This window comes from Artemia sp. Qi Xiang Cuo, chromosome 2, assembly GCF_049724085.1.
Source record: "Artemia sp. Qi Xiang Cuo chromosome 2, ASM4972408v1, whole genome shotgun sequence".
NCBI classification, from domain to species: domain Eukaryota; kingdom Metazoa; phylum Arthropoda; class Branchiopoda; order Anostraca; family Artemiidae; genus Artemia; species Artemia sp. Qi Xiang Cuo.
Window position 1 is genome coordinate 67,378,640 of NC_142795.1, and position 17,207 is coordinate 67,395,846.

Genomic DNA, 17,207 nt, shown 5'->3' on the forward strand with positions numbered 1-17,207 from the left:
TCCAAAAGTAGCACTGACACGGGTATCGAAGGCCCGACTTTAGTGAGTATTTGGATTAAAGTGCTTATCATGCTTTAGATAGAAAGGACCCATTTATACAAACTACTTCTTACTAGCTTACTTGTACTTTCAGCCTTCAAATTTTTGATTCGTTTAAATTTTGTGTCTCAGGTTGATTGAAGCTAATAATGAATATTTAGCACTAATCCAGTCAATCAAAGTAAACATGTGAAACAGAAACTTACCGACAACTGTGAGGTAGCCAACTTGTGAGAGCAAAGGATCCGAATTGACCTGGCACATATAACCTCCTCTGTCTTCAATTTCAACACTTCTTATAGTCATGCGCCATGTTCTCTGATGATCGTAAGACACACTGAACCTGGGTACTCTAGTTATAACTTTGCTATGAATGGCAATGATCATTTGTCTGTTTATGTGAATCCAAGCAACCTTTAAAGAACGAGAAGGTTAAAACCACTGAAACTTAAGCTAGCTTACATTATATAAATCAAAGAGTTCGTAGTAACGAACTGTAAGTAAGGAGCGACACGGCTCAATACTAACTGAAACTCTAAAAAACGGAATTTTGATACCAGTAGATACATCAAACGAATCGGATTCTTATGCTGATATTATTGGGAAGTATGCACTGGGAAGTATTTTGAATTATTATTGGGAAATATGCATATAGTTTTGGGTGGGGAGGGGAGGAATTTTCCACTGAGGACTTTCACCAGTAGATTGAAATTTCTTGAATATCATATTGAATTTGACTATAGTGCCATTTAAAGTAAATTTATGTACAAATGTTCTTATGAACATGCATTAATTTATTTACAAACAATTTTAGCTTATAATTAATATTTTGGATATATCCAAAATTTGAAGGGGATATTTGACGGGGGCTAGGAGCAACGTATATGAAGGAGCAACGTACCCTTCAAATACGTAATAATTTCTTTTCGTTTTAAATTTTAATGTTGATCCTCACTTTCAGTTGAAAAAACTTGTTATTTTTTTATTTAATTTATATTAAATATTTTAAACAAGTTAAATTTAAACAATTTTGAACAATATTTAAAACAGGGTGGTTATTTTAAGACAAGTTAAAATTTTATATTTGATTTATAAATATTATGAAGTGTATGGTTCATATGCGTTTTCTGCATCCCAGAAGGAACAGCTTGGTATGCTCCTGCGGGCAATCATTTGCTTATCATTTTTTTTTGTTTTACAAACTATTTCAAACTTATATGAAGATAAACTTATTATTTACTAAAATAAGCAGTCATTAGCAGCATTAACTGACAATATCTATGAAAAAAGGAAACAGTTTTGACAATAGTCTTGTCTATATATGCCAATCGAAGTTTTTTGTATGGAGGGGTCGTTATTTTAAAAGTTCCAATTCCATATTTTGTATTTCGTTATTTTTAAGCTCCAATTTTATATTTGATTTATAAATATTATAAAGTGTATGGTTTGTATGCGTTTTTCTGCATCCCAGGAGCAACAGCGTGCCCTTAGTATACTCCTGCCGGCAATCATTTGCTTATCACTTTGTTTGTTTTATAAATTAAAGTTAAATGGTAGTTTAAGTCTCAGACACTATTTAGCATGTTTTGAATGAAACAGAAACGATATTAACGCTCTACGAATTTCAAGCTGTAATTTGAACGAAAGAAAAACAAGGTCATTAAGTGTTTCGAAACTTAAAAAAAAAATCTTTGCATGTTCTTTTCCATACAATCAACCATGAAATAAAAGACTAAACAGGATGGTGTTTCTAAGCTAATTAGGTGAAGTATAGTCCTCCCTTTTTTTATACATCTTCTTCGTAAAGTAATATCTATGTAATGAAAGAAAACAACACACTTTATTTTATCACAATTTCAGAAACTGTATTACCCCTTGATGTGTTCTTCTTTTGGGTTCAAGTCAGAACATGAAGAAAAATTGGTAATACTGAAAAATAGCGGACAATGTTGTTTTCGTTTGGAGCCGGTAATAAACTTCCAAATCAGAACCAGGAACAAAACGTGAGATAGAATTGTACGTGTTATAAAGACGGCCAAGCATTTTCTTATAGAAGTTACCCTTCACTGTGGAGACAAGGCCATATAGGACTTTCTCAGCTTCTCCTTTAAAACGTTATTTCCGTTATTTCTTTCATAATCTTCTTTAATTCGTCTCAGCTAAGTGGTTAGTCGCTAGACGTGAAATCTTTTGTCCGTGAGAACGGGGGTTCGAGTCCTGGTATCGCTGGTTATTTGGTTTAGAACGGAGATCAGCGGCGGGACTCTGTAAGATCAGCCAGAGTTTGGAGAGATCTGGGAGTGTAAAAAAGAAGGATGTGCGAAAGTACATGATGGTTGCCCCCCTCCTTTAGTTCCTGGATGAAGGGCTTTGAAATGCAGATCAGCACCGCCCGTTGGGACTGCAAATTTCTGTACCGTATTCTTTACCTTTAATTCGTTGATAATGAGCATCTGCCTAGTTCGAAACGATGCTCTAATTCTACTATAATTAAAGGACTTGGGAGTAAAAATAGTTGCAGGGGCAATCTGCATTTTCGATTCTAGAAGCAGGCGACAACTAAAGATAAGAAACTCCATGTTTCAAGATGTACTTTCTGCTTATAATACAAGAGTGGTTTCACAAATACTTGATCTTAGGAAAAAACAACTCATGGCAAAGAGAAGTTTGTTCATACCATAGTCTCCTCTTCGCTAGATACGCTTAATTCAGTTTTTCAAAGTCAAACTTAATTCATTTAAATTATCCAGTGCATACAAAATAGCATTGATTTGATACTTGTGGCATAATTTATTCCTGAGGCTAGGTACTTTGTATTAAGAATTAATCCCTATTCTTTGTATTAATCCACAAAGCTTGGAATTTTTGTATTAATACATCGTTTTAACTTTAATTACTAACAAGCAATTATCCATTTTGAGCATTTTGAAAATGTATCTTTTATTCCGAATAAATGCACATCTTGATCCTCGCCAAAAAGGTAAATTTCTGTCGCTTTCAACGCTATGATTTTTAAGTAACCATTCTAGTTCCCAGGGCAATTTCCCCGTCAGTGGAATATCACTTTAAGGCAATGCCACTCTTCCTTTAAATGCTTCGAAATTGTTTGCTCTGGGAAATCACAAGATTGTCTTTTTGAGGGTCCAAACAGGAGACTCAGACAGTCCGATCTATAGTAATTCTAAACGTTATGCTACACAATGCAAGATTTAAAGGAAAACAGAAAAATGTGTTTCGGGTTTTGGACTGTGGTTAGATATCTCGTTTTTAAAGCAATTATCAAACAGTTCGTGGTAACGAACTGTGAGTAAGGAGCGACGTGGCACAATAGTAACCAAAACTCTAAAAAGAAGAATTTTGATATCTGACGAGAATCGGCTTATTATGCTAATTCGAACTATATAAGACTCATTACGTTTATTTTTACCCATCGAAGGCTACAAGCCTTTGAAAATTTACCGGATTTTTGGAAAAAGGGGGAAACACCCCTAAAAGTCAATGACATCTTAATGAAAATCAAGCTGCTGGATTCGTGCATAAGACAACCTTAGTGTAGAGTTTTGAAGCCCTCATCTTCAAAAATATGGAATTTTGCATCTTTTGCCAAAGGAAAGATCAACGATGTGCGTTTATTTGTTTGTTAGTTTTTGTTTTGTGTTTGTTTGTTGTTAGTTTGTTTTGTCCTAGAATATTAGGAAATTTTCAACAGGATTGAATTGTTGAGAGGATCTTTCCGTGGAGGGGAGCAAGATTTCCCGGCATTATTTAAAGAACGATAAGAAATTAAATAATAGAACAAGTTTTTTTCAACTGAAAGTAAGGAACAACATTAAAAATTAAAACGAACAGAAATTATTACATAGGCCTATATGAGGGGGTTCATCCCATCGTCAATACCTCGCTCTTTGCGCTAAATTTTGAAATTGGTTCCAATTCTTTAAGAATGGTCCCTGAATCACAAAGGCCGTTTAATTGGAATAAATAACTCTTTTGAAAGTACTAAAAAAAACTTTAGCGTAAAGAGCGAGGTATTGAAAATGAGGCAAACCCCCTCATATGCGTAATAATTTCTTTTCGTTTTAAGTTTTAATGTTGCTTCTTACTTTCAGTTGAAAAAACTTGTTTTTTTTAAAATTTAATTTCTGATCGTTTTTTAAATAATGCTGGGAAATCCGGCACCCTTTCACAGATAATTCTCTTCCCCCATGAAAAATTCCTCCATGGAAAGATCCTCCCACGTAACCCCTTCCCCCGACTCCCCCAACCAGGAAAAATCCTCCGCGAAAACGTCTGTATGCTTCCCAATAACCAATACTATATGTAAACAATGGGCAAAGCTGATAACTTGCAGCCCCTCCCCCGGAGACTGTGGGGGATTAAGTCATCCACAAAAACATAATTGTTAGATTTGTCGCCTATGTTGATTAAAATGGCATTCTCGAAATTTTGATCGGGTGACTTTGGGAAAACATGAGTGCGGGAGGGGGCTTCGTTGCCCTCCAATTTTTTGGTCGCTTAAAAAGGGCACTAGAACTTCTAATTTATGTCAGAACGAGCCCTCTCGCAATATTCTAGGATAACTGGGTCAATACGATCACCCCTGAAAAAAAAAACAAAAAAAAAACAAATAAACACGCATCCGCGATCTTTCTTCTGGCACAAAATACAAAATTCTACATTTTAGCAGATAAGAGCTTGAAACCTCTACAGTGGGGTTCTCTGATACCCTGAACCTAATGTTGTAAATTTCATTAAGATTTTATGACATTTAAAGGGTGTTTTCGCCTTTTTCTGAAAAAAAGGTACATTTTCTCAGGCTTTTAACTTTCGATAGGCAAGACTAAACTTGATGAAACTCATATATTTGAAATCAGCATAAAAATACAATTCTTTTGATGTATCTATTGGTACCAAATTTCGTTTTTTAGAGTTTCGGTTACTATTGAGCCGGGTTGCTCCTTATTTACAGTTTGTTACCACGAAGTGTTTGATGGTTTATTGTTTTTGATAATAAAACAATTTTGTGTGCTCATACATTGGTGAGTTATTTTTATGATTTTTACCCTACAGGCTTTGCCCCAGGTTCCTAACTATTTCTGAAAGTGACAAAACAGGATATAACGTATTTAGAAAAGAAGAAAAACTTGCTGTTGCAAAAACCATGTTAACGAGGAAGCAACGAAATGAAGTGGTGCAAAGTTTATATAGTACGATAAAATTAAATGCTTAAAAATCGGAAAAAATTAGCTTCTTGAGTCATAACAGCAATAGTAGTAGTGTGCTATCTATATATTTCACCAGTGATTTCAGGGGTGTTATACTTCATATACATCATATACAGTGTAGTTTGACGTGCACATTGCAAAAAGCAACCAATCCTTTTATATTATATACCTATAAAGTAAACAAACACGTTTTGAAAGTATAATTGAGATTATATAACGCAACCAGACTGGTTTTTGAGGGACTCTCATCATAATTTTTTTTTTTTTACCGAAAACTAGAAATCGTCAACCTTTTCAAAGAGAGTGAGTAGAACCTGTCAAAGAGTTTGATAACCTCTAGCTTAAAGGCATCTTATCGAGTTTGATTAAGAATGTAACATGTCTAGAATTGACGCCATATGCTGTTGAATCATTTACCAAAAAAGAACTCTATTTGCAAAAAAAGGGGTTTAGCATTTGCGAATTGGACTCTATGAACGATATTAATTAATGTTTGAATAATAGGAGTGTGAATGATTCTAATTAGCGATTGTATCGTATAAAGACGGAGAAAAAGTGTTAAACTGATTAGCAGTTAAGGTAACCCCGAAGAACATGTTAACTCATAGCTTATTTATTATAAATTTGGAACAATATCAATCTATGGACACGGTTAATGATGATAAAATGGTCTTATTACTTGACCTAGCTTTACTTCTTCAATGTGTTATGTATATTACACAAGTGGTGTTTGAACGGTGTTGTCAATTTAAAATAGAGTTTAACGTTATAGTATACTAAAAAGTTGATACTAAGAGAGATGTAGATGGCAAGAAAAGAATTTTAATAATGGATAGCTTTATATCTTCGATGTGTTCTGTATAATACACAAGTGGCGTTTGGACAGTGTTGTCAGTTTAAAATAGAGTCTAACGTTATAGCATACTAAAAAGTTGATAGTAAGAGAGATGTAGATGGCAAGAAAAGAATTTTAATAATGGATAGCTTTATTTCTTCGATGCGTTCTGTATAATACACAAGTGGCGTTTTAACAGTGTTGTCAGTTCAAAATAGAGTCTAACGTTATAGTATACTAAAAAGTTGATACTAAGAGAGATGTAGATGGCAAGAAAAGAATTTTAATTGAACTAAAAATGATGATATTTATAGACAGTTTCAATTAGCTATGGTTAAGTTTTTTAAAAGACGAGCTATTTTCGTAAAATACATTATAAAAATATTTGCCATTGGTTCAATAAGAAGTATTTCATGTCTAGTCAGATGTTTACTACCTACTAAAGTCATGTATCAATATTAAGGCACTATTTGATTAAGGTTTTTTTTTGGCCCCCCCCCCTCCATTTTTTTCTTCAATAATTACCCTCTTTAGTAAATACACACGTAAAAATTTCACGAGAAGGTCCTTATTCCATTGAAGGATATACTAAGCAAAGGCGGGTAAAATGCCGATTAATTTGCGCTATAAAGTTGAATGCTATCTGATAAATGGTGCTTAAAGTGGAACTTACAGCTGCAGAAACCGCTCGTGGGGCATAGTGAATCACGGTATCTCTCCTCAAATTCATGTCAGTTTTAGTTCAATTGCGTAGCTAATAAAGAAACATTTAACATTTTTTCAGATTTTGTGCTGTTTCGCAAGAAAATAGCTCGTCTTTAACAAACTTAGCCGTAGCTAATTTAAACTGTCTATAAATATCTTCGTTTTTTCATTTGCGTAGCTAATAAAGAAACATTTAACGTTTTTTCAGATTTTGTGTTGTTTCGCAAAAAAATAGCTCGTCTTTAACAAACTTAGCCGTATATTATTTGATCGGACTCGTAATATATACATGTTTTCATTTGCGTATATTATAAGTAAAAATTTAACATTTTTTTCTTATTTCTTGTTATTACGCAGGATTAAAGATCAATTGGAAAAATCTTTGAAGTGTTTATAATACTCTGTTTTGTGAAATCCTCCTTTTTTGTTAAATTGCGTAGATCTAAAGTTAGCATTGATCATTTTTTCTGGTTGCTCGTAGTTACTCAAGAAATCATATCTTCTTTAACAAAACTTGACCATAGGTAATTGAAACTGTCTATAAATATATTTATTTTTAGTTCAATTAAAATTCTTTTCTTGCCATCTACATCTCTCTTAGTATCCACTTTTTAGTATACTATAACGTTAGACTCTATTTTAAACTGACAACACTGTTCAAACGCCACTTGTGTATTATACAGAACACATCGCAGAAATAAAGCTATCCATTATTAAAATTCTTTTCTTGCCATCTACATATCTCTTAGTATCAACTTTTTAGTATACTATAACGTTAAACTCTGTTTCAAATTGACAACTCTGTTCAAACGCCACTTGTGTATTATACAGAACACATCGAAGAAGTAAAGCTAGGTCAAGTCGTAAGACCATTTAATCATCATTAACCGTTTCCATAGATTGATATTGTTACAAATTTATAATAAATAAGCTATGAGTTAACATGCTCTTCGGGGTTAGCTTAACTTCTAATCAGTTTAACCCTTTTTCTCCGTCTTCATACTATCCAATCACTAATTAGAATCATTCACGCTCCTATTATTCAAACATTAATAAATATCGTTCATAGAGTCCAATTCACAAATGCTAAACCTTTTTTTTGCAAATAGAGTTATATTTTGGGTAAATAATTCAACAGCATATGGCATCAATTCTAGACATGTTACATTCTTAATCAAACTCGATTAGATGCCTTTAAACTAGAGGCTATCAAACTCTTTGACAGGTTCTACTCACTCTCTTTGAAAAGGTTGACAATTTCTAGTTTTCGATAAAAAAAAAATGTTATGATGAAAGTTCCTCAAAAACCAGTCTGCTTGCGTTATATAATCTCAATTATACTTTCAAAATGTGTTTGTTCATTTTATAGGTATATAATATAAAAGGATTGGTCGCTTTTTGCAATGTGCACGTCAAACTACACTGTATATGATGTATATGGAGTATAACACCCCTGAAATCACTGGTGAAACATATAGATAGCACACTACTAGTAATAAAATTTATTCTTAAATACTGATTTATTACCAACAAAGTAGTAGAAAAAATGATACTCGTTGTTTCATACTTTCGCTTAGAAGAATAATTTCCAACACATAGGTAGAAGAATAATTCCCAACAATAATATTCGCTACTTACTTTTTTACCATTTGTTCCGTAAAATATTTTGTTTTTTATAATTGCTATTTTCTTATTCCTCGCCATTCCTAGCCGACAACTACGTATTAAATTGCTGGAAGTGACGTTCTAACTAAGTATGTAGCTTAGAAAAATTACGTAATAATATTATTTTACGATAAGTTACGCTTCGCAGCATATTTTACTCATCTTAGGGCACTATGGTACCCTAAAGATGACCCTGAATGATGACTTTTATCTAAAATGCTAATTTTTTTGTCTTATAGAACAAATATTTGTTTTCTTCTCTGCTACTTCTTTCCAATTCGCTTGAGCAGTATGCCTCTAAATGCTGTAATAAATTCTAATTATTTTTTGCTCCACACAGTATAGTATCTGGCATATTTCCAGAAACAAAAGAGAAGTCAGTGAGTAAGAGTATTTCGAAATTCCACTAATAATAGAAAATATTATCAATGGACTTCAGTTAATTTAGCTTATTATCATGTCATTATTTTCTACTATATACTCATAAATTTATTCCTGGCTGGGGAATCGTTTTTAAAACTGAAATATCTTTCGCTGGCGGTAGGGATTTTCCATTCCTTTCATGTAGTTGTCACTAATTTTTTTTTTCAAAACTTTATGAGAAACTTCCAGGATAGTCTAGTAAATAGCTCTTGATGATTAATTTGTAAGTAATAAAAGTCGTTGCAATAAATAATCAATGGTTATAACCACTGTGTATAAATATAATACAGTATTATCATTCCCTATCTCAACCATTATACAAAGCCGGACCGAGATGCAAATGCTCTGGAGAACATTTAAACAAGCATAAACATAAATGACATTCGATTTTTTTACGGGTAGACAAGTCAGATTTCTCTTGAACGCGAAACTTGGCTTCACCTTTGTAAAACTAAATTTTAAAGAATCTAACTTTAAATTAATTTATTCCAATACATATATAAAAATCGTTAATTAGTAGTGCAATGTTATTATTAGAGGTTTTTAGGAATTACAAGGAGGTTTCGAAGTCTCGAGTTGGTTTCAAAGGCATTTGAGAAAGTTTCTGCGAAAACATGTGTTCCATGGTAATATATACTAGACCGCTGACGGCAGATTAAATAGGAGGAGCTTCTTGGTACGCGCTGAGAATATAGTAGCCAAAACTCACTGAGCCGTGGTTTTACTGTTAGATTATTTATATACAGTGGTTATAACAAATAAACTGACAGTGGAAAACTTTAGAAGGCATAGCATTCACCAAAGGATCCAACCCACATAAATTCAATTTTAGCTATAAGACACTTTTCCACACCTACTTTTACGGCTACAGACACTGTTACTACTGACCTTACTTTGACTTCTCTTATCTAAGTCTAAGTTAAAGTCTCAGTTTTTATTTTCACACCCACAAATAAACAAATAAACTAAACAACTCTTTCCCGCTGGAGAAAACCTATGGGGGTTTGCGGTCGCACGAAAGCCCCCATAACTGCTTATCAATTAACTCAACTACGTAAAAAAAACTCAGCTTAATTTATTCTATTATAGATAAATCAAGAATAAATAAAGTATAACCTATATATTAAAAAAAAAAACTGAATTAAAAATAATAATGGATAAATAAAAATATAAAAGAAAAATAATCATAACAAATCCAGTGCTTATCACTGTTCAATGCTCAACTGCCCCTCCCCCTGCCCTTCCAACCCCTGCCCCCCCTTCCTCCCATGACCACACTACCACCCAAAATAAAATTCAAAAATTTTTACCCAAAAATAGTTTTCTTTAATTCTTTTTAAATTGAGGTACGTGTTCCGCCACACTAATGCTCAATGGTAGATCATTCCATACAGATGGACTCCGTTGTTTCATTGAAAATGAAGACCTGGCACCATGACGCAAATCAACAACTATATTATCCCTTTGCTTAGTTCCATAATTATGCAAGTCACTATTAATTTAGTAAAAACTCTTGAAAACATAAGGGGTTAAACTATTCATACACTGAAACACTAATACTGCAGCTTGGTAATCTCTTATCTGACCTTCTTTAAGGAGCTTGGGGAGCCTAAAACAAGCACAGGTATCATGTACATCCTGGACACACCTACCCATTATTCTAACAGCTTTATTTTGTAACACTTGAACTCTTCTATAATTGCATAAAAAGCTACTGCTCCATAAAAGACAGCCGTTGGAGATGTATGAGTAAAGCAATGAATAATATACAGTTAAAGCATCCTTTGAGGGAGAAAGTGCTGCTGACGTCGAAGTATGTCAATCCCCAGGCCTTTTTTGATGAAAGTGCGTCACTCTGACAATTCCATGTCAGGTTCCAATCAAGATAAAAACAAAGCTAGCGAAGATGATCAACTTATTGAACTGGTTTACCACACAAAGTTACATGTCCAGACACATCCAGCGGTGTACCAACTCTACAGAACGTCATTAGAAATGCCTTCCGAACATTTACACACAATAGAGTTAATGAAGTGAAAATCTCCAGCCTATCCAATGCAAGATTCGCCTTTCTCAACAGCTCCTTCACAGATGAGGCAAACACAATTAAAACGGTATCATCAGCAAGCACAGTAAGACACACATCTTTTACTCAAAGACGCCTGAGATCAACAGGCGTTAGTGGACCAAACACTAACCCTTGTGGTACTCCACATCTAACTGGAAATGCCGCTGAGCTCGCATCATTCAACACTACTTTGAGGAGTTTCCCTGTGAGATATCTGTTAAACCACTTTAAGCACTTTGCGTGGACGGCTAGATCCTCAATCTTAGCAGCTGCAGGAAGGTTACGAATGTGTGTTATGTATTTATTTAGTTTTTGACTATTGTTTATTTTTTTAAGGATAGTTGTGTCAAGTAAATGGTCATAGAATATAAGAAAATGGCCGATTTAAAAGAAATTACAATTTCTAAAAAGAATTTTCAAACAGGAAAGTGTTTATTTTGGCCACTTTTTGCCACAAAACAATAGCTTTGGCTAAAATACGAGCAATATGATATCGCCCTAAAGTCCTGTGATATCTATCTGTTAAAACTATCGAAAATGTAATATTATCAACCTTGCATGCTTAATGGTAATAATGTCGTGTATTGGCACATTTTTCCAAAATATTTATGTAGTCCACGCAAAAAAAGCTGCTCTTATAAACTAGCTATCCAATAACATTAACGGTTACACAGTGTGGTATAATTTTTGCACCAAATATTAGGGTTGGACTCGATGGATATTTGTGTAAGAGGAGGTGCCTAAGGCTTCAAAAAACAGATTTTCAGTTCCAAACTTCTAACTTTCTATTGGAGGTCCTTCAGGTGTATATGGCGGAGAAAGTATTTAAAAACATGAACTAATTTAAATAAAAATCAAGATCAACATTAAAACTGCGTATTCCAATTAAATGGCCCTTTTGTTTCAGAAAGTCAAATCGGTTCAAAAAGTCAAATTGTATCGTAAAGAGCGAAGAATGGGGAAGGGGTACCCCCACTCATAAGCAGCATAATTTCTGTTCATTCTAAGCTTTAATGTTGATCGCTGCTTGCAGTTGAAAAAAATTGTCTGTTCATTTAATTTATGACAATTTTTCAAATCATGCTCGGAAATCCACCTCCTTTGTTCGCAAAAATTTCACCCACAATATCCCTCCCTCAAGAAAGATTCCCCCAAAGAAAATTCACCCCTTCTATTCCTTCTGGAAAATTCTCTCAGACCATTCCCTCCTTATTGAAAATTCTCCCAGAACACTCCCCCTGGAAAATTGTGCTCAATTTCATTTAGTTTTTTATTTAATTTCTGATCGTTTTTCAAATCATGCCAAGGATGCCAGGAAGTCCTGAGAGGAAATCACAAAAAAAAAAAAAAAAAATTGGCAAAAAGGTCTATTTGCAGTGCATGGTTATTTTTTTTCTGGCCCAGGCTAGAGTTTCCAAAGTTTGTTGCGAGCTTCGCCAGAACAGAAAAATTTATTTTTCTTTAAAAGTGCAGAGATTACCTTAAAATCCCCTAGCTTATCGACAACGCACGTAAAAGTTGCATCGCGACCAGCAGGTGCTGTCACATTATTAACTGGCTCCAGAAACTCAGGCAGATCTTCTGAAATAAGAATAATTTATTTTACGATTTTTACCATAAGATATTATTTACTTTACATAAATATTCAGGCCACAAACGACAATATTATTAGAGATTGGACTAAATTCATTTACTTTAGGCACTGTGTTAAATCATATCAGTGGTTCACCTATTTTTCAAAAAATTTTGGCATGTTTGAGCTTCGAGCTTCCTTAAGATAATGACCAGCTAAATGCACCTAAAGCCAGCTGAAAACTTAGAGCGAAAAAAATTGTTATTTTGGTAGCAGGTGGCACAATGATTAGAGGGCGCCAGTGAAAAGCGGGTATGCTGTTAACAGGTATATTACTTTAAACCTGATAAAAAGTGCTTTAATCTTATTAGTTTACGTCTGTGTCGTCAGTCTCTGTTACGTCATTAGTCTTATTAGTTTACATCATTAGTTTACTTCATTATTATTGTAGACCAATAAAAGAAATGTAGTTTCCTGTAACCTGCCTATGTGATGATTGGAGATTTTTCAGTGACTACCTTTGAGTCTCGTGAGGTTAAGGTGGAACTAAGGTGTAGGGTTAGATTTGTGTATACCATTACAGAAGCTATTAAATATAGTGTCCTTTCATTTGGAAAGGCTTAATAAGTTGTTTATGAGGAATATATACGTAAAGTAGCAAATATCATATTTTCAAGCAAAATCTTAGAAAAATTTTCAGCCATAATTTTTTTACCAGTATTTTTCCTCACGAAATTAATATTCCTAATATGTTAAACATGAAATATGACAAACAATAAACAATCTAGGAGGAAGATTTGCGAGTGAAATTATGAATTAACATATGTCACCATACTAGTCCTCATCAAATTACCATATAAGATAAATTAACCTTTTTCTTTACCCCACTCCCTCTCCTCTCAGTGGAATTAAATTGAATTAACTTATTGAGCAATTAAACGTAAAAGGAGTAAACGTAACGTAAATGCGTAAAAGGAGTATTTCACTAAAACAAATCAACTAAAAAATACCAAGACAAATGAAATGCGTAATAAAACGAAAGAAAAAAACTAATAGAAAACAAAATCCAATTATGAGCTAAATGCCTCAGCCATCTATGAAGCAAATAAAAATACTAAGTTTCAAAATAATGTATCTGTTAATGTACAACCGACACTTACAAACAATCAAATTGCTTATTAGGTAGCCAAAACATCTGCCTAGCCATTTTGCAGGACGCCCTCGTGTCATACGGCACCAATTCCACAGTGGGACAAAACTAAGCGAATCCTTACCTGAGTCTTATACCAAGAGAACAAATAAAATCTAGTTACAATGTTAACGTATTTCATATAGTCGAGGTAACGAATAGTAAGTAAGGAGCAACTCGTTCTAGTACTAACCAAAACCCTAAAAAGGGAAGTTTTGAAAACAATACATACATCAAAAGAGTTTGGTTATGAAATATACAAAATCTTTAAAATCTAAGCCACCCACCGTAAGCTATGAGTCTGATAAATTTTGCACCATTTTTGAAAGACGGGCCAAACTGACCCAAAAAGACTAAGTAATCTTGATGAAAATTACCGTGTTAAATTCAACGTGCCAAAGAAAACTTGTGCATAGATTTCAAAACGCTATCTACAAAAAAAAAAAAAAAAAAAATTGCATTTTTCCCGATATGAATTATCACGTATGCGTGTTAACTTGCTGTTTTTTTCCCAAGGATAATCGTATCGAGTAAATGGTCCAAGAAGATAGACGGAAAGCTCATTCTAATGGAAATTAAAAGTTCTACTGCTTTTTTTAAATAACAGAAAGAATTGTGCCACTGCAGAGTGACATTCTCTGGTAATTTCTGGCACAAAAACACAATTTTACCCCAAAGGAGGAGGAGGAAGCCATCAAGTGACAAATGTGAGATAGCCAATCGATTTCAAATGATTGAAAACTAAATATAAAGCTTCTTAGTTCAGACGCAGCAATGTAGCGTGGTAACGCATTTAAGCCTAAGGACGCAAGGAGTCTTTGCAAATCAAAAGGTTAAAATCGACACAAGATTACAGGCAGCGCACTAGCGCTACCTAAGTAAAGAGCGATGTGGGTACAATGTAAATTTTTTTTTTTCAGCAAGACACTTTGTATTGAAGAAGTTGTCGTAGAAACTTCAAAAGGAGCTCATTCGATTCGAAATTGAAAGTTCTAGTGTCCTCTTAAGAACCAAAAATAATTGGGGGGAAATTATCTCCCCCCCCCCCCCCAAGTCTATCATTTCCCTAAACACGTCTAGTCAAAATTTTGAGATAGCAATTTTTTTCAGTCTAGTGAAAAGGATAAAAAATTATGTATCTGGGGACGTAAAACCCTCTAAGGCCTTTAGGGCAAGGGCCATAATTTATCCCAGTTGCCCATTGTTCATATTTCAGGTTTTTAAGAGAGGCGTGGTCGTTAGATTATCGAGGAGTCTCATTTGATTTGAAACTGAAAGTTCTAGTTCCTTTTTTAAGAGTCAAAAGTGATAAGAGGACAATAAGCCCCCACACTCTTTTCCAGAAATTCATACGATTGAAATTTTGAGATAGCTGTTTGGTTCAAAAAAGTCCATAGGTCATATACCAATGTCTCGGTGGTTGAAACAATCCCCCACCCGAGACCGCAAGGAGAAGTTGTAAGCTATGCCCCGGTTACATAAAGGTTTTATTGAAATTGAAAGCTTTAGTGCCCTTTTTAAGAGTCAAAAGGGATTGGAGAGCAAACAGCCCTCCCCCCAACTGCCCATCATTTCCAAAAACACATGTAATTAAAATTTCAAGACAGCTATTTTGTTCAGCAGAGTTAAAAGGTCCAGTAATTAAATCTTTGGGGAAGTCACCCCACTTCTCCCCCTACAACCCTCAGGGCAAGAACTGTAAGTTAGGCAATTCGTTCATTGTTTACATAATGGTACATGTTATTGACTCAAGGTGGGCATGTTAACCTTTACTTTCCCAAAAGAGTAAGGGCATTCAGGTAAGCCTCTCAGAGAATGTTGAGAGAAGTGTTAAACTAAATCAAACACATTATGTGATACGGGTTGTTAAAAGGGTGTTACTCAGTAATAATAGAGCATATTAATTTGGAACTTTCGGGAAATGATAAGGGAGATGATTCATTGACCAAAAGGCAATATTTGCACGCTACTACAGCTACCCCTACTACTAATGCTACAACTATTACTACTCCTACTACTACCAATGCTACCGATAAAACTATTGCTTCTGTAGTGAGTACTACCATGGCTGAGGATGTTGAAATGAACATATGAGAAAAAGCTGAGGGGAAAGTGGAACTAAATCAAAACATACTATGTGCATTTAGATTGTTAAAAGGGCGTATCAAACAATATTTTTGGAATAGCTTACCCTATAAAGAAGAAATGGCTGGGCCATAATGAGGGGGATGTTCAGCTGACCAAAAGGGAACTTTTACATGCTACACTGCTGCTACAATTATTATTACTACTACTAATACAATAATGTAATCGCCAATACTACTACTACCACTAATACTAGTACTAATAAAAACTCACCGCAGTACCAAGCCACCTGAGGCCGACACAGCTACACACGCTCCTCCTCCATCCCAATCAATTCAAAGCCTTCCTCTTTACACCCTCCCAGGAAGTTCCCATTTCCTTCAAATCTTTCCTTATGATATCCTCCCACCCAAACGTGGACGACCTGCTTTCTGTTTAGCCCTAGACGGTTGGCCCAAAAAGGACAATCTTCTGCAATCTGTCATCATCCACCCGCACAACGTGCCTTAGCCGCCTAAACCTTTCTTTCATTATAGCCCTAGAAAGCCGGGTTGAACCACATTTTTGGTACAGTCTACTATTTGAAATGCGGTCAGTCAGCTGGGTACCCAGAACAATCCTGTTCTTAATACTACATCTACTACTATAAAACTAGTATTATCAAGGTTAAGCGTATGAAGGTGAAAATTTGAAAGACTTTTGAGGAGAAATTTGAACTAAATCAAAACGCACTATGTGCATGCACATTGTCAAAAAGGCTTATCCGAAGATTGGATTTGGGTATTAAGTTGGAATTTTCAGAGAATTTCTTAAAGGGTAAAATCAACTGACTAAAAGGTAATATGTGCATGCTACCACTAATAATACTACCACCGCTGCTTTACTGCTTCTAATATTACTACTGCTACTGGTGCTACTTCTACTACTACTACTCCTTCTACTGCTACTACTATGCTGCTACTAAACTAACAAAAATACTTCAACTACTACTTCAATTCCAACTACTTGTAAGGCTAATGATATTAAGATGAATAGGGTGTCAAATGGGCGCATCAACAATATTTTTATAACAGCTTACCATATCAAAGAGTATCATGACAAAGTATGATGAGGGGGATGATCAACTGACCAAAGGGAAATATGTACTGGCATCTACTGCTGTTAATAATGCTGCTACTACCGCTACTACTACTACTACTACTACTACTACTACTACTAACACAGCACTACTACTGCGTCTGATTCTCCTACTACTACCACTACCACTAGGGTACTAGAACTATTAAGGCTAAGCGTATCAAGGTGAAAATCTGTGATAATTTTGAGAGGAAATTTGAAATAAATCAAAACACACTATGTGAATGCAGATTGTCAAAAGGACGTATCTTAGAATTGGATTT

General features: G+C 34.5%; 1 protein-coding gene across 1 annotated transcript in view; it reads right to left on the bottom strand.

Moving 5' to 3' along the window:
* The window catches only part of LOC148955529 (lachesin-like), a 107,030-nt gene that overhangs the window by 35,339 nt on the left and 54,484 nt on the right, over nt 1–17,207 (bottom strand). The window contains exons 3-4 of the mRNA XM_089107567.1: nt 12,441–12,541; nt 246–453 (exon numbers count right to left, since the gene is read on the bottom strand). Of these exons, the coding sequence (XP_088963693.1) occupies nt 246–453; nt 12,441–12,541 (309 nt within the window). The remainder of the gene's footprint in view (nt 1–245; nt 454–12,440; nt 12,542–17,207) is intronic.